Raw genomic sequence first — 22548 nt, forward strand, 5'->3', positions numbered from 1 at the left:
CCCCCACACACGCAGACACAGACACAGACACACTGCACAATGTGTACTATTTCCCTTTTCCTCTCCTCCAGGCAGAACCTAGTAATGTGGCCATCATTAAAATAAAAGAACCAATTAGAATGTTGTCCCACGTGAGCTGTGCTCAAAAGTATCAGAACGATCTCATTTATTTTTCAAAAATACATCACATACTTAGAAAAGTATCTGAAGTTGGAATAATGATGAAAGTGTTGTCAGCTATGTTTACATTGTTGGCTTCAAAGCATTGTATATGGACTGGCTCACCAGTTGCATCGGTTAAGTTCATCTAAGTTAAGCCGTAGAGAGCGAGTGGTATCGTGAAATTAACATGGCCAGACTTCTAACTGCCTAAAACACATGTTAGTTAAAATACTGTGAGAAGCAAAACAAATATTCTGTCTCATTTACTGGTACAATGAAATTAATTAGACATCTTATTGGTGTAAGTGACAGTACACTATCACATTAAGTATTTCCACGTCCAAATTGTTCTTAACCATCATTTTAGTAGGGACAAAGATAATGCATGATCTTATGCTGATGAGATTGATCAACAATTATCTCTCTTGTTATAAATGACTCTAGCCTACTAGAGGTTATGCACAGTAACAATTTCTGACAGAGAATAAAATATTTTCCATTGAACTATTGTGCAAGGCTCTCTGTACGTTTGTAGTCTGTATTTCCTATATTTAACTATGAAATGACACCCACCTCTAATAAAAATATGCAATGTGGGAACACACTTTCACACACACTGCATAGACAAAACTTTTAACCTATGATCTACAATCCATAACTTGTAGCCCATAACCCATAACTACTGTACTCATCCTGCTGGGGTTACATTGCAATTAGAAAATCAGACAAAACGTATGGGTGATGGGTTACAGGCTATAGGTTACCAGTTACAAGGTTCAAGGTTGTTAGAGGTTAATAGTTACCAGTTGTGGCCTATGGTTTACAGGTTGTGAGTTAAAGGATATGCATCAGAACTTATGGGTTACAGGTTACTAGTTACATGTCATGGCTTATGGTCTACAAGTTACGGTTATAGGTTACATGATCCCTGACCACTGGTCATAATCTCTGGTTACATCTCACCATCATCAACCACTAATTCTCTACATTGACCATTATACCATGTTGCAGCAATATGGCAACAATTAACACTCCTCACTCCTATTCAAGATCTAGTAGCTGATATGCCCAGTAGCTCTAACCTCTCCCATTCCCTGACACATTCAGCAGCTGTCACCTTCAACTGTAGGCGATACCCCCCAGTCACTGACACTCAGTAAATGAAACACACGGCAGGTACAAATTGATTTTAATTAGTTACACTATATTTCCTCTGTTTCTAATGCTTACTTTAATGAGACAATAACAGTGTAATATACATTTAAGAGGGAATGAAGTTTTCCACTTTGTAGCAGCGGAAGATGACAACGTTTTGTAATGTGCTAGTGGTAGACATCTTGACGATATTGCTTTAAAAATTGCATTCCAATGTGTATGGCACCTTTTGCGAAGATGACATCATTTACTTTGCTAATTTTCAGTGTGCTTTTAGCTGTAAGTTAGATCTCCAGTAGTGCTCTAGGCAAATTAAATGTTGTCTTTCAGTGCGATGTGTGTATTGTTATAAGTTACACAGACAACTTAGATGCACTAATATTTACTTCTGAGGTCCATTGTGTTTTCAACGTGTGGTAGCAATGTGGGACTTTTTATTTTAGAGAACGTTTAGACGTGAGAGTAACATTGGTAATGCATGGTATATTTTAGGTTGTAAGACAGATCTACAGTAGTGCTCATGTGTGGGTTTTGCAATCATATTTAGATCAGTTTATTGCATGGTACAAAGATGTAAGTACTGTGAAGTACAGTTGTGTATTAACCAATAATTTATTCAAGTATCAATATCTGAGTTATGTGCAATTTAATAAGTAATACAGACAATTTAGAGATGGTAATATTTAACTTCAAGGTCCATAGTGGTTATATAGTATGCAAAATCATACGTACTGCATGAAATAATACAAAGTTATTTTGTAGCCAATCTTTACTGTTTTTCGTCATTTTTTGTGTCAGTTTCCATATTTGTTGTATTTCATCATTTTTCTTTCCTCTAATATTTCTAGTTTAATTTATAATTCAGTTCTATGCATTCTCTTGTGTAGATCTGTTTTGGTTGAAATACATTATTTTTTCATTTCTTGGTATAATTCCATCTGTAAATATTTTTTGTTATATATTTCCTTTCAGTTTTGTGTATCCTTTCATTTACGCTAGATCTTTCTAATATTTTTTTTTCAGTTTCCTCTTTTAGATAGTTCAGCGTTTTGATTTACTCTCTTTGACAGATGCCCATTGTAATTACTCGTATTTTGATGCCTTTTTATTTTAGCGAGACATTGGCTTTTCTCTGTCGGAATTCCTTTATGTTCTCTATTTCCTAGATTACCCCAAAGATTATTTTGCATTTCTGCATCTCCTAAAATCTGCAACTGCGAGGCAGTTTACTTGAACACACTGTTTCTTTCTTCCCAGTTTTGCTGATGGTACATGGTATCTTCTTATTTTTCACTGCATGTTCTTAGCATATTTTCTAATACACAGTCGAAGAGATCTGGACAGAAGCCATCACCATGCCTCAGACTTGTATTTATTTTAAATGTATTTTATCCATAATGAATGCAGTTGAATTCTGTGAGCGTTTCTTTATATGGTGTGGAATGATAATTGCTACCAGTGACTGGTTGATAATGTAAGGACTGAGAAGGTTCTCCGCAGAATTGATGGAGGAGGGAAAATACGGAAAACATCGACAAGAAGGAGGGAATAAGTTCCATAGTACTTCAGGGAGCTGTAGAGGGTAAAAAATGTAGAGGAAGTCAAGAGATTGGAATACATACATCAGATAACTGAGGATGTAGGCTGCAGTTGCTTCTCTAAGGTGAAAAGGTTGGCACAGGAGAGGAATTCAATACAAGGCGACTTTATCGAACACATGACTGGTTTTGGGGTTCAGATGGTTTACAATCAGTTACATGTTTCCACACTCAGTGTCGGTGATTAGTGTTCATATCAAAAACAAATATAGTGATGATGACGAAATAGACACAAATGATACATTTCGAAGTGGCTAAACGACATGTGTTGCAAAACTTCATAATACTTATAGTGGAAAGGTGGAGGGCGCAGATAACGATGGTATCTAAAAGAATGGAGCGGTTCTTTGCTGTGTGTGTAAGGTCCATCAGTGGCCTATATATGTCACCAGATCTATAGCATTAGTTTTGAAGATCTTGGTATTGAGGATTTGCTGTGGGGTTTTCGGTGCAGTAGCAAACTGTACCACGTGTTGAGCCCACATAGTGACTGTTGTGGAGGTGTTTTTATGGACGCTGGCTCCACCGTTTGCAGGTACCGTGAGAGGGCCCAACACCTGTCCCGCATCTTCAACGACCGGCCGATTCACCCACTGGACGAGGCGGTCTACTGGACGGAGTACGTGATCCGCCACCAGGGTGCGCCGCACCTCAGGTCAGCCGCACTGGACCTCTCGTGGTACCAGTACCTGCTGCTAGATGTCGTCGCTGCGCTGATGCTCACGCTCCTGGTGGCCAGTTGTGCGATAAGAGCCGTCATGCGGCGTCTGTGCAGAATTACAGCTCAAACTGCATTCGGAAGAAGAGGAAAATCGACCAAGAAAGACTAACGCTGTCGTGTTCGTCGCAGGAATTTTTCCCAGTGTCCGTGTGCTGTAAATGTGATGTCGCCTTTGGAGGGTCTTCCAGAGCAGAAGTATTGGGCAGTTGCTCCGAGTCGCTTATAGTGCCCTGCAACTAGGCCACCTAGAAACCACACCCTTTCTACGCAAGGAAGTAAGACAGAGCTTGAGTTCTACTCGTAATGGCACTTCACAATTTACGTGGAACACAACAAAATTTCACTCGTTTATCCGTGTACTAAAAGAACTTTGCATAAGATTCCAATTACCCTGTCCGTAACTATCTACCTTCATTAAGGAATACCTAGTACAGAAAATCATCGATTGCAGCTTTCTTGGTGTATCCATGACAATCGTCGCACTTTTACAGCACTTTCCTTCATTATGGAGTGGTTTGTGAGGACACATACTGCTAGTTAGAATGAAAAAAATTTCGAGAGATTGGAAAAAAAATCAGCCAACAGCCTGCAAACCAAAGGTTTATTAAGCCCTTGATCTAGGTTTAGATATTTCTAAAAATATCGTCTTCAGAAGGAGTGGGTCTTGTTACATCGCATGGTGGTAAATTACATTAGCTGAAGCCGAGTGGCTGTTGTCATATACGAAATTGATATGAAAACCAGAAAGATAGTGTGGTGCGGTGAAAAGTGGCAATTGACCCTGAATAAAGAAAAGTGTGAAGTTATTCACATGATTCCTTAAAGAAATCCGCTAAATTTCGACTACGCGATAAATCACACAAATCTGAAGGCTGTAAATTCAACTAAATACTTAGGGATTACAATTACAAATAACCTTAGTTGGAACGATCACATAGATAATGTTGTGGGTAGAGCAAACGAAAGACTGCGATTCACTGGCAGAACACTTAGAAGGTGCAACAGGTCTACTAAAGAGACTGTTTGCACCACGCTAGTCACGCTTGTCCACCCTACTCTAGAATGTTGCTGAGCAGTGTGAGATACGCATCAGGTGGGATTGACAGATGGGATCGGCAAAGTTCAAAGAAGGGCAGCTCGTTTTGTATTATCGCGAAATAGGCGAGATAGTGCCACAGACATGATACGTCAATTGGAGTGGCAATCATTAAAACAAAGGCGTTTTCGTTGCGATGGGATCTTCTCATGAAATTTCAATCACCAGTTTTCTCCTCCGATTGCGAAAACCTACATAGGGAGAAATGATCATCACGATAAAATAAGAGAAATCAGGGCTCGGAAAGGAAAACGTAAGTGCTCGTTTTCCCCGCGCGCCCTTCGAGAGTGGAACGTGTAACTTCCCCCTTCCCTTCTATCGACAATGTTAGAAATATATGGCAGTGTAAGCATGTGCCTAAACAATTGGAATAAAATTTTGAAAAGGCTATCGTTCCGAAGATTCAATATAAAGTCGATAAATGAGGGGGAGGTTAACAACAAGATTCCTTCTAGGACAACTTATTCCGCCTACTTAATTACTGTAAAATTTAGTATGATTGATCGTAAGATTTGTGCTATAATTCACGTACTGTGCCAACGAAAAGGGGTACCAAGTGGATCGGAACAGAATAATAAGAGTTACTGAAATAATTATAGCTAAAAGAAATACGGTCGCCAGCCCAATTGGGCACAATTTCTGTTCGGTAGGTGAATTAATGAGCCGAACAGTCAACGTCAAGAATTACACGAACACGCGTGGCAACAGAGGGCTGCACGCACGTTAGCAAAAACAATTGAAACATTTACGTAGTAAAGGGAGGAAGAAAATAGTTTGCACTCGAAATATAATTAACTAATAGAGCTGAAACTTTGAAAACATACAAGATAACACTTAGATTAATGGTTACTTACTGTTGTAAGTGACAATGGCGCTACCTCACAATAACGTCTACTATTTTCATATGAATTTTGGAAAATGGCAAAAACACAGGTAAACAGTTTTTATTAAACTATGGTAATTATTCACTTGCAAAACACCACAAAGCTGAGTAACCCCGTTACAAAACTAGTTGACAATAAGCTGTGGTGCAGCAGTCTTACTTCAGTCCATTCTCGCCGTGACGAAGTTGCTGACGACGATACTGCTGCTGGCTCCTTTCCACGGTAATTAGCGAGCACGGGAGACACAGGCAATGATATTGGCGTGGCAGGTTCTCCACGTTGCTGCAGCCAATGTTTCCACCGCCCACGCTCATCACTTGCCACGTGCCGCTAAACAGTCACTCCTCCAGTACAGTGCACGCCATCCATGCGTCCGCACTTCACCAAGTCTCACACCAGAGTTCTCTCTCTCTGTGTAGCGCGCGCTCTGACGTAACAGCCTCCCGCGTCCAGAGACGCCGCTGCTCCAACGATCCTTATTCGTTGACAAAAACCTAACGTTTCCCTAACATCCCCTTAGCGATTACTCAGCGATATTTACATGTTGTTGTTGTTGTTGTTGTGGTCTTCAGTCCTGAGACTGGTTTGATGCTGCTCTCCATGCTACTCTATCCTGTGCAAGCTTCTTCATCTCCCAGTACCTACTGCAACCTACATCTTTCTGAATCTGCTTAGTGTATTCATCTCTTGGTCTCCCCCTACGATTTTTACCCTCCACGCTGCCCTCCAATACTAAATTGGTGATCCCTTGATGCCTCAGAACATGTCCTACCAAACGATCCCTTCTTCTGGTCAAGTTGTGCCACAAACTTCTCTTCTCCCCAATCCTATTCAATACTTCCTCATTAGTTATGTGATCTACCCATCTAATCTTCAGCATTCTTCTGTAGCACCACATTTCGAAAGCTTCTATTCTCTTCTTGTCCAAACTATTTATTGTCCATGTTTCACTTCCATACATGGCTACACTCCATACAAATACTTTCAGAAATGACTTCCTGACACTTAAATCTATACTCGATGTTAACAAATTTCTCTTCTTCAGAAACGCTTTCCTTGCCATTGCCAGTCTACATTTTATATCCTCTCTACTTCGACCATCATCAGTTATTTTGCTCCCCAAATAGCAAAACTCCTTTACTACTTTAAGTGTCTCATTTCCTAATCTAATACCCTCAACATCACCAGACTTAATTCGACTACATTCCATTATCCTCGTTTTGCTTTTGTTGATGTTCATCTTATATCCTCCCTTCAAGACACCATCCATTCCGTTCAACTGCTCTTCCAAGTCCTTTGCTGTCTCTGACAGAATTACAATGTCATCGGCGAACCTCAACGTTTTTATTTCTTCTCCATGGATTTTAATACCTACTCCGAATTTTTCTTTTGTTTCCTTTACTGCTTGCTCAATATACAGATTGAATAGCATCGGGGAGAGGCTACAACCCTGTCTTACTCCCTTCCCAACCACTGCTTCTCTTTCATGCCCCTCGACTCTTATAACTGCCATCTGGTTGCTATACAAATTGTAAATAGCCTTTCGCTCCCTGTATTTTATCCCTGCCACCTTTAGAATTTGAAAGAGAGTATTCCCGTTAACATTGTCAAAAGCTTTCTCTAAGTCTACAAATGCTAGGAACGTAGGTTTGCCTTTCCTTAATCTTTCTTCTAAGAGAAGTCTTAAGGTCAGTATTGCCTCACGTGTTCCAGTATTTCTACGGAATCCAAACTGATCCTCCCCGAGGTCGGCTTCTACTAGTTTTTCCATTCGTCTGTAAAGAATTCGTGTTAGTATTTTGCAGCTGTGGCTTATTAAACTGATAGTTCGGTAATTTTCACATCTGTCAACACCTGCTTTCTTTGGAATTGGAATTATTATATTCTTCTTGAAGTCTGAGGGTATTTCGCCTGTTTCATACATCTTGCTCACCAGATGGTAGAGTTTTGTCAGGACTGGCTCTCCCAAGGCCGTCAGCAGTTCCAAAGGAATGTTGTCTACTCCGGGGGCCTTGTTTCGACTCAGGTCTTTCAGTGCTCTGTCAAACTCTTCTCGCAGTATCGTATCTCCCATTTCATCTTCATCTACATCCTCTTCCATTTCCATAATATTGTCCTCAAGTGCATCACCCTTGTATAGACCCTCTATATACTCCTTCCACCTTTCTGCTTTCCCTTCTTTGCTTAGAACTGGGTTTCCATCTGAGCTCTTGATGTTCATACAAGTTGTTCTCTTATCTCCAAAGGTCTCTTTAATTTTCCTGTAGGCAGTATCTATCTTACCCCTAGTGAGATAAGCCTCCTTATCCTTACATTTGTCCTCTAGCCATGCCTGCTTAGCCATTTTGCACTTCCTGTCGATCTCATTTTTGAGACGTTTGTATTCCTTTTTGCCTGCTTCACTTACTGCATTTTTATATTTTCTCCTTTCATCAATTAAATTCAATATTTCTTCTATTACCCAAGGATTTCTACTAGCCCTCTTCTTTTTACCTACTTGATCCTCTGCTGCCTTCACTACTTCATCCCTCAAAGCTACCCATTCTTCTTCTACTGTATTTCTTTCCCCCATTCCTGTCAATTGTTCCCTTATGCTCTCCCTGAAACTCTCTACAACCTCTGGTTCTTTCAGTTTATCCAGGTCCCATCTCCTTAAATTCCCACCTTTTTGCAGTTTCTTCAGTTTTAATCTACAGGTCATAACCAATAAATTGTGGTCAGAGTCCACATCTGCCCCTGGAAATGTCTTACAATTTAAAACCTGGTTCCTAAATCTCTGTCTTACCATTATATAATCTATCTGATACCTTTTAGTATCTCCAGGGTTCTTCCATGTATACAACCTTCTATCATGATTCTTAAACCAAGTGTTAGCTATGATTAAGTTGTGCTCTGTGCAAAATTCTACCAGGCGGCTCCCTCTTTCATTTCTTAGCCCCAATCCATATTCACCTACTACGTTTCCTTCTCTCCCTTTTCCTACACTCGAATTCCAGTCACCCATGACTATTAAATTTTCGTCTCCCTTCACTATCTGAATAATTTCTTTTATTTCATCATACATTTCTTCAATTTCTTCGTCATCTGCAGAGCTAGTTGGCATATAAACTTGTACTACTGTAGTAGGTGTGGGCTTCGTATCTATCTTGGCCACAATAATGCGTTCGCTATGCTGTTTGTAGTAGCTTACCCGCATTCCTATTTTCCTATTCATTGTTAAACCTACTCCTGCATTACCCCTATTTGACTTTGTGTTTATAACCCTGTAGTCACCTGACCAGAAGTCTTGTTCCTCCTGCCACCGAACTTCACTAATTCCCACTATATCTAACTTTAACCTATCCATTTCCCTTTTTAAATTTTCTAAACTACCTGCCCGATTAAGGGATCTGACATTCCACGCTCCGATCCGTAGAACGCCAGTTTTCTTCCTCCTGATAACGGCATCCTCTTGAGTAGTCCCCGCCCGGAGATCCGAATGGGGGACTATTTTACCTCCGGAATATTTTACCCAAGAGGACGCCATCATCATTTAATCATACAGTAAAGCTGCATGCCCTCGGGAAAAATTACGGCCGTAGTTTCCCCTTGCTTTCAGCTGTTCGCAGTACCAGCACAGCAAGGCCGTTTTGGTTATTGTTACAAGGCCAGATCAGTCGATCATCCAGACTGTTGCCCTTGCAACTACTGAAAAGGCTGCTGCCCCTCTTCAGGAACCACACGTTTGTCTGGCCTCTCAACAGATACCCCTCCGTTGTGGTTGTACCTACGGTACGGCTATCTGTATCGCTGAGGCACACAAGCCTCCCCACCAACGGCAAGGTCCATGGTTCATGGGGGGGGGGGGGGGGATATTTACATAATATACATAATTGATTATACAGCAAAATAAACAAATTAATTCATACATTGTGTACATATAAATTTACATAAAGATAAAAGCAAGTATATATACAATAATAACCGGTCAAAGAGCACATCGGCATGAAAGTGTTACAAGAGGACAGTTTATGATATAATAAAGTTTTGTCTTATTTTAACCGTGTAAATATGCAAAACACTGGCAATCTTTTGTGCTATGTTGGCTTAATATGGGATAAATATGTAGCTTGTTTTCTGATATGTTTTGTATGTTCATTCTTTCTTTTTATTTTCTGAGTCAAATCGTCTATTAATATCGCCGCATAGCTATTAGCAGTAACTATTTGGTTTACTATCTCCATTTCCACTAACCACCAATTCACTCAGAGGAATTTTAAATTCTACATGCTAAATCTAGAGGTATCGCAGCTTGTGTCGTCAGAACACGCGGATTTCTTAGGAGAACTTCACAGACTTAGAGAAAGGGGCAAGAAGAGTAAGTAAGGGGGAGAGTGGCCTCAGTGCAGAAGACTGCTTTCACCGAAAGTGACTTCTCAACTAATGTGCTTCCAGAGAGGACACGTGTAGCGAAGACTGTGCAGCGGAAAATACTTAATGAGACAATTACAGCATACCTAATACAGCCAACTATTTTGACGACCATGTGAAAGGTAAGACTGACGGCATAGGAGCAACTGGCTCTCCAGCCCAGGAGTGGGCGGGGGAGGAGGGGGGGGCGGGGTGCAAGAAATAACGGGTGTTGTATGAACGACCAGCTATCGAGAATTCACAGTTATGAAATACTACGTTACTGCGCTTATTTTACCAAAGCGAGTATTCTCTGTTCATACAGACCGTACGGCATTCCTACTAGCGTAGTGCGATGTGTTGTCAACAGTTGCAACTATCTCTAAATAACTGCTAAAATTGCAACTAACACTTCGAGTAGAGGCATGTAACGTACTCTGGCTTAATTCCCAAGAGTTCGAAATTACATAATCGAAACTTTTTTAATTATAAGCACAGCCTGATGTAATAAACTGAGCTATTTCGTTACATTAATTTAGTCCTTTTTCATTTTTACAATGTTGGTCAGGTGACATGTACTCAGTAAACAGGCGAAAGACATCCCGATAAGAAAAATACAATGACCAACACCACAATCCCTACAACCACACGCCACCCAAATATCCATAAGCAGGCAGCATACAGGTCAGTGCTACACAGGGCAACTAAAATACCATTGAACCAAGAAAACATGCAACGAGAAATAAACACAGTGGAAAAAGAATGCAGTTTGAAATGGTTACAATGCTTCCATGGTTCACACAATGCTAGACAAAATGAAGAAAGACCCAGGTGCAAACTGCACCACAGAAGAAAAAGAGGAAAACAAGTGTGTATCTAGTATCCCGAACATTGGCAATATATCACTGAAAACTGCAAATATTTTCAAAAATCACAAATTAAAATTTGGTTTTCTACATTTAATAAACTACAACAAAAACCAATACATCATATTAAGTGTAATCATGATCCATATTCACACTCTGGAATATACATGGTAACACGCTAGGAATTCTCCGTGTTCTACCCGTGACAAACAGGCAGAAATTTGAACACCAGGTACATAGAGGACATTAAGGCCTACACATACAACAAACACAATACATCAGCTGTAGCAACACACATACATAATACAGGACACCCTTTTGGAAAAAATAGAGCAAAATGTCAAAGTACTCCACCGACTAAATGAAAGACATAAAATGGATTTGCCAGAAAAACTGGAGGTATATTCACATTACAGAAAATATGAAGACAAAATATTAAACTAAAAACTGAAAGTGAATCAGTGAATTTCTTTAGATGTTTAAATACTAACTTAAATAAAAATAGTAACACATAGAAATAAGTACAACTGTAAAATCGATATAAGTAAATTATGGTTCAAATGGCTCTGAGCGCTATGGAACTTAACATCTGAGGGCATCAGACCCCTAGAACTTGGAACTACTTAAACCTAACTAACCTATGGACATCACACACATCAATGCCAGAGGCAGGATTCGAACCTGCGATCGTAGCGGTCGCGCGGTTCCAGACTGTAGCGCCTAGAACCGCTCGGCCACCCCGGCCGGCGTTTTCACAGTCGCAGACTTTCAGAACCATGTATAATGGATCAAATCAGCTGTATTCAGCCCTGTTTCAAGAGCGGCACGTAATTCATTAGCTGCCATCTACAGACAGAGGCCGTTCTGTGACACGTGTCCCAGTAGAACTTTGTACTATGTACCTCGGAAACATGGCGCACAGCCCATTATTTGAAATTCTTAGCATAACCTTCATTATACACAGTCCTTCCCTCCTGAGCAGATCTGTAATCCTCCAGAAATCTCTCAGAGTTTTGAATGCTGTAGAGGTTAACATTTTCTGTCATAGGACTTCGCTTTATAAAAAGAAATTTCAGTAGAAATTCTCGTTATTGTACATGTGTTATCATAATTCGTTGCATACGTAACGAACTAAATAGGCACCACTATTCATCGCGCTAATCTGAAATCTCGCCATCAGCAAAGTGTACGCACTTTGTTCACTAATACTGCGTCCTGAAATGATATTGGCTGGTAACATACATCCGGTAAAATGTAAACAAAATTTAGCTGAAGCTATGAAATATTTATGAATGCATGTCTTCGTACGAAGAAACAGATGGATGAGATGTAAAGGCTATAATACCGTGCGCGTTTACAGTATGTGACAAAGTTTACCTCTTCGTCTGATATGTGTGTGAAACTTGAACGATTTTTCGGCAAACTAAGAAGCAAAATGACGAATGGACTGTTCCTGCTTTCAGTGACAAACTCCGCAATACAAGTAAACTAATGTTGCATATGGTGAAACTCTTTCCAAGCCGCAACGGGCAAAGCAGGTCAGAACGACACAAGAGCCAGCGCTCGACAGATATCTGGCGATGAGACCTGCTGAGCGTTGGCGGTACTTCACGCGTGGCTGCAGCCGTAAAACGCTATGCACAAATTGAGAGGCGGGGTGTGGCGCGGCGCAGCGGAACGCGCGTTTTTGTAACTCCACAGGTTCAAACGGAACTGCCCAAATTGGGACTCGACGCGACGGGGACGCGACGGGGACGCGACGGGGACGCGACGCTCGCCTGAGCCAGGTCGCGCGGCGTTGTGGTTGCCGCACAGTTTCTCGCGCCGCGCGTCGCGCGAGCACCGCTGGAGGGGAGGGGTGGGGAGCGGGAAGGCAGTCCTGCCGTGTGCTCACTTCGGCATGGCGCATACGGGCAGTGGAAGTATTGCCCATCCGAAAAATACCTCCTTACTGTATAATGAATTTTATTATCACCGAGTAGTGTTTCGTTTTCCGCAGTTTAAGCGCTGCATCCTGTTTCGTTAGTACATAATAGTTTTCAGTTACATATATCTGTGCAATTCTTTTGTTTTGTTTATTCTTTTGTCAAGAACAATGCACAGTTCAATAACTGGTAACCCATTAGCCACTAGAATTATATCTTCTACCTCTAGAATGTTTCAGATTGTAAGAATGGACAGACGATACATCTTGAGGATAGCGAGTATAGAAGTACGGAATATTAGAAAATCAAGTGATCTAGAAGCAAGGCAGGAAAGTAAAAGAAGATTATCTACTTGCTGCGTGTTACGCTGACCTATCTCTACCATCAGTTGCAAAATATCGAAAAGCGGTATTTTCCACAGGTATGACTCCTTTGTGCTTCTGGTGAAAAGCGTCCAAGATATGAAGTACGTAAGTTTCACTATCGTTACTTAGATGTGGATGTAATAAGAGATATTATGCTATGTACATGTGGTTATCACATTTACGCTGGAAGCTAGAAACAGTCTAGAAGTCCTCACGAATAACTATGTTTTAATTGGCTCGCCGTAACGAGAAAAAGTATTTCAGTGGTTGCATACACATTATCAGCATTAATAAACTACTTACACAAATGCTACACAAATGGAAAAAAAATTGTAGGTATTACGAAAGTATGATCTTCCTGGAAGAGTGTGGTGATTAGATATATTTAATTTGTTGAAATATACTGCTGACAAAGGCAGATCTACTTTCATGACAACGTTTCTCGAACGACGTGAACTCCCGCTCACAAGGCACACACGGATAGGTCCCGCATTCCTGTCGCGCGCGTTATTCTCAGCTGCTGACAATACGCTGACCACTGTCTTGTGCGACAGATCGATTGCTTATTTTTCTCATTAACAACAACATTTTTCGCGTTGTCAGTTTGACAAGCCGTAGGTGAGTAACCAGCATCTGGCACCATTCCGCCTGAAGGGAGAGTTCGTCATTTTACTGCTGCTCAGATCGAGAAAAGGAGTAAAATCCTTTGGTAAGTTTCCATTCCAGTCATTTAGTGTTAAAAATACGATAGGTTACGGGGATTCAACTAAAATTTCAAAAAGAGCTGGCAGTTTATTTTTGTCTGAATTGTCAACCTTTTCTCGTTCAAAGAAGCATCACCATTTATGGTTAAAATGGCTCTGAGCACTATGGGACTTAACATCTGAGGTAATCAGTCCCCTATAACTTAGAACTACTTAAACCTAAGTAACCTAAGGACATCACACACATCCATGCCCGAGGCAGGGTTCGAACCTGCGACCCGTAGCAGCAATGCTGTTCCAGACTGAAGCGCCTAGAACCGCTCGGCCACCGCGGCCGGCTCACCTTCTCTTGTTGACAGCTTTAATTGTACTTCCTTTGCCAAAACGCAGTATAATTTGCACAAACTCATCTTACAGCCGCTATTGTGACAGAATTCTGAACAGTGTGCGTCATTAAACGAGTAATTGGCAATCAATGAACTCAGTAGCTTACGAAAATCTCATAGCGTCGGTTTGCAGTAACATAAGGAAAAAAATTTCGTGTTTATTTTTTTTTTACCAGGAAACGCTTGTTTCACTAGCTGTCGATAATTCTTAAAAAAATTACACTCACTGGAGAGAAAAAAATAAAAAAGGAAGTATAACTACTGATATATCGCCATTGATAAGAAAAATGGTTCAAATGGGTCTGAGCACTATGGGACTCAACTTCTGAGGTCATCAGTTCCCTAGAACTTAGAACTGTTTAAACCTAACTAACCTAAGGACATCACACACATTCATGCTCCAGGCAGGATTCGAACCTGCGACCGTAGCGGTCGCGCGATTTCAGGCCCCTAGAACCGCTCGGCCACTCCAGTCGGCCATTGATAAGAAAGTTCCGTGTGTTTACGAATTGGCAAAATATTCTCCTCCTTGTGTGCTACCAGTCGCCAAATATCGTTTCGATGTCTCGAACGGTCAAGGAGATACGAGAGATGTTGCGAGTATTTCATTATCGCGGGCGTGAGATCGGCAGTGAGTGCGCTACATGGGATCCATTTTCTCGAAATCGGAGACAGATAGAGACCTCCTCCCAAGTCTAAAGAAAAATTCAACATGTTAACTAAATTTCATACGCACCACCATATGGTGTAATACATACCGAACGCAAAATCATAGCGACCGCAATTTTTCATTGCAAACTTTTCGAATTATGCGTAGAGCCTTACTGCAATGTGTATATCACGATAAGTATGACAGTTAGCGAGATGATGGGCACTTGGCCACGAAGCTGACATATAACGATACAAGGAAGGCAAAATTCAAATATTTTTATTGAATAGTTTCCGCAAAATCCTTTGAAAACGATTCCGAGGTGTGCGCGCTTCGTTTCTGGCAGCGCAAGGCGTCGCCAACAGGTGCGTGCGAAGCGCGTGTACGCGTCTCAATACGCGTTGGACCAGTGGGGCACGTGCGTAGCGTGCGAGTCGCGCTGTGGCGCCGTGTCACGTCACACGTGCTTTACGCGTCGCAGTTTGTGCACAGCCAGACCCTGGCGTATCGGGGTAGCATACATTTCACGCCAAGTGAGGAGAGCCCTACGTCATAGTGACGTAGGCACGCGTCATCATGTTTCACGAGTTGTCCGATCGACCGTTGTGTGTATGGTGTATACATCGACTGTTGTGTGCCTGTTTGATCTGCATTGCTATTTGTTTGTGCGGTTTCATTCTCCTCTTGTCCGGTGTTGCTCGCATGAACGTCGTTCCGAACAACGTTTCTGCCCACATGAATTTTGTACAATTCATTGGGTTGTATAAAAATACGAAACACTTTAATTTCTCCCTATTTCACGTTTTTATCCACATGATTTACACACGATTAATTGGACTTTTAAAAAATGACTAGACACTTTTCTTGACTTTCGTTATGGTTATGATTCCTTCATTCAGATATTCGTTGTGTTCGTGAAACACAATAAAATTCCAGTTTCTTTGGATTGCAGCTTAATAATTATTTATTTCTCGTTACTGTCCACGCGATTTATGCACGATTCATCGGATTAAAAAAAAAGTTTTTTTTTACCTTATGGTTCCTTCCTTCAGACATTCGTTAGGTTCATGATACACACACGTTTCTGTACACACGATTTTTATACTTTCGTTATGGTTCCTTCGTTCAGACATCCAGTCAACTCGGATAAGCATATCACACAACTCCTGTCACTTCGATTGTACACATGCATTTACATTTACCTTTGACGTTATCGGTACAACTGCAAAGACCGATATACGTACTCATGTAGTCGATTTAGGTTATTTACGTCACGATGACGCGAACCTACGCCACTGTGACGTAGGGCTCCCCTCACCTAGCGTGAAATGAATGCTAGCCGGCGTGTCGCTGCGGTGCTGGAGTTTCCGAACACGCCTGACGGGCCCCCAGCTCTCGCGCGCGGCCTCTGACCCAGTGGCGGTGACGTCAGCAGGTCAAGGCCACCGGAAGGAGCCCACGCAGCCGCGCCCTCGGCGCTCTCTCCTGCCCTCAGCAGCGAGTCCGTCTCTGCTCCGGCAGTCTGCTGCCGCCACGTTCCACGTCGGGCTGTTGAGACGTGGAGACAACGGTGAGTAGCAGGCAGCAGCTGTCGCCTAACGCTATGACGGCCACAGATCACCGAACAAATAAAAAAACAAAAAGTTTGAACTGGCTCGGTTGATTCGTTGTAGCTTTACTATTGTTTAGCTTTGGGCGACCTTGCGCTTTTCCAGCTGCAACACAAACCAAATAAATCTGCCTGCGAGAATACAACAACAATGTGGTACTGTTTTATAATCTTTCTAAAAATGTGGAAACTGATTAAATCCTGGACTTTACTATTAATCTGTTCAATTGAACAAAGTGGTCGCCGTGCGTTAGTGACCTACCTAATAATGCTGTCCATGAAATGGTCCCCTGTGTGCACTGATAATTTTCGTAGCAAACTGATCCTGAAATGAAAAAATCTTACCTGGTAATGTAGTTGCTTGGGAACGTGGTGCTTGCTCCTCTCTGTGCGCCAGCTGCTAGTTGCTAACAACAGTTGCTGACAGCTTAGTGCAATGCTGCAGACAAACAAGTAAACTGTTTTATGCACATCACTGACTGAGACATTCCTTTAAATAAAAATGAGTTGGATCGAGGATGTGGACAATACTGTTAGGTGAAATATTCCTTCAACAAACTGTTTTTAAGCTATCTGATAACTGTATCAAATTTATGTTCAACAGTCATTAACATTGACAAAGGGTAACATTGTTATCACACTCTTACTCTCACTAAAGTCAGACAAATAATTGATACTGTGCGGCTGGTCCCGGCAGAGGTTCGAGACCTCCCTCGGGCATGGGTGTGTGTGTTTGTCCTTAGGATAATTTAGGTTAAGTAGTGTGTAAGCTCAGGGACTCATGACCTTAGCAGTTAAGTCCCATAAGATTTGACACAATTTTTTTAAATAATTGATAAACATAAAAAAATATCTTACAGGGAAAGTTACACAATCTTTAATGAAAAATCTAAAGTTCCCTGATATGGGTGTCTCATTTAAGAATGAATCCTAGCTACACGCGACTGCAGTGCCACTAAATGAAAAGTATTAGCTTCATTCCTCTTGATACTCTGTTTTCATTATCCTTACATCTCATTTTATTCTGAGGCACTAATCAAATGTTTCTCCTCTGTTTCACAATATGCAAACACAAATCACTTTACTTAAACACAGACGCACTGAACTTTACGTCTACCTTGCTACGCGTCCTCTGCTCGGCGGCTGCTCCACCAACTACAGAACTCCCGCGTTCCTCGCTGCCAGGCAGCCATGACAAAACAAACACATCTTCCAGCGACACACCTACTCTGGCCAAACTCTGCGCGCGAAAAATAAGAGATTCACAATTGTCGCTTAGCGTTTCAGACATCCAAAGCATGTAGAAATTTCAGAAATGCAAATAAACTCCCAATAGACTTGTTTCAAAACGATCTGTCTGAAAGTAATAAGTAAAATATGTTAGAGAAACATTTCACATACCTCATTTCCTGGACATGAGTTCGAACATCATTCAAAGGCACGTCAAACGTTTTTCTAATCTACTGATTTCTTACTTTCAGACAAATCACAGAACATTTCACTGTATTTTTCAATACTTTTTTATTTTGGACTTTTGTTCATAAAGCATCATCTTGTAGACACCTGTTACTATAGATTATCCGTCTGGAGCTGACTGCAATTTAATTAAAAAGAATTTGTATATTTTTGATTGTTTTAGGTTAAAAACAGCGTTTTCTTTATAAAGTTTGTCTACAATCAGAAATGTACAAACATATGTATCCAATCTGCAGAATGGGTAGCCAAGGGGAAAACACATAACTAATGAGGAGGTATTGAATGGAACTGGGGAGAGATAAATTTGTGGCACAACTTGACTAGGTGAAGGAATCGATGGTAGGACATATTCTGAGGCCTCAAGGGATCACCAATTTAGTATTAGAGGGCAGTGTGGAGGGTAAAAATCGTAGAGGGAGACCAAGAGATGAATACACTAAGCAGATTCAGAAGGATTTAGGTTGAAGTAGGCACTGGGAGATGAAGAAGCTTGCACAGGATAGAGTAGCATGGAGACCTGCATCAAACCAGTCTCTGCACTGAAGAGCACAACAACATCAGCTGCAGAATAACCACGGATGACGCTTTGTAAATAAAAGCGAAACGCGTCTGCTGCAGTTCCTTGTAATTAAATTGCAGTCAGCTCAGGACAGATAACCAATAGTGACAGATTTTAAGAGCTGTTGTGGAAGATGGCCACGCAAACAAACTAACTTCATTTCAGTTGATTTCGACTTCTGTCGTCGAAAACACTTCTGACCTTGCTGTAGGTTCCACGTTCAGAGCGTCCAGACAGCGACGGGCGAGGGCGCCGTCTCACTGCATTCACCGGGAGCTGCAGCCCCGGACACGAGGGGCCGCCACAGCCGGATCTCGCCTGTGTTGCAGGAAGGATGAAATGAAATGATGTAGTACTGCGCGCTGAAGCTTTCATGGAGATAATATGAATGTCAGATCGCCAGCCATGCCTGCTAAATGTGCATTTATGAGGCACCATAATTTTAAGCCCCGTGTGGGCCCAGTATTACGGCCGACAATATGGCTGCGATGTGGCTCCAATAAAGGGCAACATCTCGTACTTGTTTTGGCCACCTGCCATGTTTTCTTCCAGCGACATGACCAGCCCACTGCCATTTGAAGGTGGCCACTGTTTCCATTGCGTCACTGACCTGTGCTATCAGTCTAATATCAACTGCTTTCTTTCTCTCTTTCTTTGTGTAGCTCCACAACGGCTTTCCATTCCTTTTTGACTAGTAATGAAAACTTCCTCGGTCCCGGGTTCGAACCGCACCACCGCTTAAATTTTGAGTAAAAATCATTCGAAGTGGTGGTCGAAGACTCCCAGCGCAATAAGTCACCCTCATTCAGGCAACGGCCTTGTTAAAGAGAGCAGAGCAGCGGACACAGGTTCGTGGCACTGTTTTGCCGCTCCGGTGGGGAGCTCCCCTAAAGGCGGAAGAATAAGCAATGATCAACGGCATGTGATGCAGAACGCAAAGGAAACCACTCCATTAAAGACACATAACGTGTATCCACAGGTCATGTGGCCTGTAATTGAGGGAGTAACGTGACGATATCGCCACTGGCAAAGGAGTCTCCATTCGGATCTTCGGTGGGGGACTGCCAAAAGGGAGCTGACCATGAGAAAAAAGATTCAATAAGCAAAGAAAGGATAACGTTCTACGAGTCGGGGCTTGGAATGTCAGAAGTCTGAACGTGGCAGGGAAGCTAGGAAATGTGAATAGGGAAATCATAAGGCTCAGTCAAGATATACTGGAGGTCAGTGAAGTTAAATAGAAACAATACAAGAATTTACGATCGGATGAGTACAGGAGAATATCAACAGCCGCAATAAATGGTATAACGGTAGTAGGATTCGTTATGAGTAGCAAGGTAGGGCAGAGAGCGAGTCATTGTGAAAGGGTTGTTCTCATAAGAAACGACAGCAAACCAACACCGACAGCGCTAGTTCAGGTATACAGGCCGACGTCGCAAGCGGAAGATGGAGAAAGTATATGGCGACGTGAAGGGAAATGAAAATCTAATAGTCATGGGGAAATGGAATGCTGTTGCAGGCAGAGAAGTAGAAGAAAGGGTTACGGGTGAATACGGGTCTGGTACTAGGAAACAGAGGAAAAAGACTAATTGAGTTCTGAAATAAATTTCAGTTATTAATAGCATTACTCTGTTCAGGGACCACAATAGGAGGAGGTATTCTTGGAAAAGGCCGGGAGATGCGGGAAGATTTCAGTTATATCATGGTCAGGCAGATATTCTGAAAACAAATATTGGATTGTAAGGTGTACCCAAGCGCAAATGTAGACTCAGATCACAATTTTGTAATGATGAAGAATACACAGCAATTGAAGAGCCTAGTCAGGAAGAATCGGTGGGCAAAGAATTGTGATACGTGGGTACTGAGGAATGAAGAGTTAAGCTTTAAGTTCTCTGAGCCTATAGATACTGCGATAATAAACAGCTCAGTTGGCAGTTCAGTTGAAGAAGAATGGATGTCTCTAAAAAGATCATCACGGGGTCCGGGGCTCGATTTCCGGCCGAGCCGGATTTTCTCCACCCGGGGACTGGGTGTTTGTGTTATCTGCTCATCATGATTCGGGAACTGCCGAGACTGGAAATGGAAAAATTTGAAGTTTGTACAGGCGCTGATGACCACGATGTCGAGCACCCCACAAATCATCATCAACATCATCATCATCTTAAAAGAGCAACCGCAGAAATTGGAAATCAAAACGTAGGTACGAAGATGTAACTGCGAAGAAACCATGGGTAACAGAGAAAATACTTCAGTTGACCGACGACAGAAGGAAGAACAAAAATGTTCAGAGAAATTCAGGAATACAGAGATGCAGGTCACTCAGTGAGTAAATTAAGTAGGAAGTGCAGGGAGTTAAGAGATTGGAGAACGTAGAGAAATCTAGAAATAAGTGGTGAGAAGGACTTGCTCAACATATAGAAAGTCAAAACAACCTCCGGTGAATTTAAAAGCAGGGGTAGTAACATTAATGGCGCAATGGGATTTCCTCTGTTAAATGCAAAGGACAGAGCGTGAAGATGGAAAGAGCATGTTGAATGCCTTTCTGATAAGAAAGACTTGACTGATATGATAGAAGAAGAAACAGGAGTCGATATAGAAGAAGTAGGGGATGTAGTATTAGAATCAGAATTGAAGAGAGCTTTGGAAGACTTAAGATCGAATAATGCCATATGGATGGACAACATTCCAACAGAATCGTATAAAATCATTGGGGGAAGTGGCAACAGAATAACTACTCACGTTGGCGTGTAGAATGTATGAGTCTGGCGATATACCATCAGACTTTCGTAAAAATATCATCTTCACAATTCCGAAGACTGTAGGAGCTGAAGACTGCGAGAATTATCACACAGTCAACTTAACAGCTCATGCATCCAAGCTGCTGACAAGAATTATATACAGAAGAATGGAGACGAAAACTGAAGATGTCTTAGATGACGATAAATTTGTCCGTAGGAAAGGTAAAGGCGTCAGAGAGGCAGGTCTGGCGTTACTGTTGATAATGGTGTAAGACTGAAGAAAAATCAAGACACGTATGTAGGATTTGTCGTCCTGGAGGGAGCGTTCGACAATGTCTAATGGTGCAAGATGTTCAAAATTCTGAGAAAAACAGGGTTGGCTATAGGGAGGGACGGGTAATATACAGCCAAGGGGGAATAGTAAGAGTGGACGATCAAGAACGAAGTGCTCGGATTAAAAGATGTGTAGGATAGGGATGTAGTCATTCGCCCCTACTGTACAATTCATACATTCAAGAAACAATTACGGAAATAAAAGAAAGGTTCAAGAGTAGAATTAACATTCATGATGAAGTGACATCAATGACGAGATTCGTTGGTGACATTGCTGTCCTCAGTGAAAATGAAAGAGCATAAGGGGAGTTGCTGAATAGAACGAACAGTCTAATGAGTACAGACTATTGTTTGAGAATAAATCGAAGAAAGGCAGAGGTAATGAGAAGTAGCAGAAATGAGAACAGCCGGGAAATTTGGCACTAGTACAGGTGATCACGAAATGAATGAAGGTAAGGAATTTCCTACGTATGTAGCAAAATAACTAATGGTGGACGGAGCAAGGAGGACATCAAAAGCATACTAGCAGCATAGCACTGGCAACAGGAGTATTCCTGGCCAAGAGAAGTCTACTAGTATTATACATAGGCCTTAATTTGAGGAATTAATTTCTTAGATGTACATTTGGGGTACAGCATTGTATAGTAGTGAAACATGGACTGTGGGAAACTCGGAACAGAAGAGAATCGAAGCATTTGAGATGCCGTGGTATAGACTAATGTTGAAAATTAGGCAGACTGATAAGGAATGAGGAGATTCTCAGCAGACTCGGCGAGGAAAGGAATATGTGGGAAACTATGACAAGAATAAGGGACGAGGTGGTAGAACATCTGTTAAGACATCAGGTAATAAATTCCATGGTATTAAGGGAGCTGCAGAGGGTAAAAACTGTAGAGGGAGACAGAGATTGGAGTACGTCCAGCAAGTAATCGAGGA

General features: G+C 41.7%; 2 protein-coding genes across 2 annotated transcripts in view; both read left to right on the top strand.

The window, feature by feature from the left end:
- Window positions 1-6153, top strand: part of LOC126100548 (UDP-glycosyltransferase UGT5-like) — a 60598-nt gene extending 54445 nt beyond the window's left edge. Inside the window, exon 6 of the mRNA XM_049911166.1 lies at window positions 3451-6153. Within this exon, the coding sequence (XP_049767123.1) occupies window positions 3451-3745 (295 nt within the window). The 3' untranslated portion in view covers window positions 3746-6153. The remainder of the gene's footprint in view (window positions 1-3450) is intronic.
- A 10253-nt stretch (window positions 6154-16406) lies between these two features.
- Window positions 16407-22548, top strand: part of LOC126100546 (UDP-glycosyltransferase UGT5-like) — a 121530-nt gene continuing 115388 nt past the window's right edge. The window contains exon 1 of the mRNA XM_049911165.1: window positions 16407-16470. The gene's annotated coding sequence lies outside the window, so the exon portion shown is untranslated. The remainder of the gene's footprint in view (window positions 16471-22548) is intronic.

Source organism: Schistocerca cancellata, chromosome 9 (genome assembly GCF_023864275.1).
Source record: "Schistocerca cancellata isolate TAMUIC-IGC-003103 chromosome 9, iqSchCanc2.1, whole genome shotgun sequence".
In the NCBI taxonomy this organism is placed as follows: domain Eukaryota; kingdom Metazoa; phylum Arthropoda; class Insecta; order Orthoptera; family Acrididae; genus Schistocerca; species Schistocerca cancellata.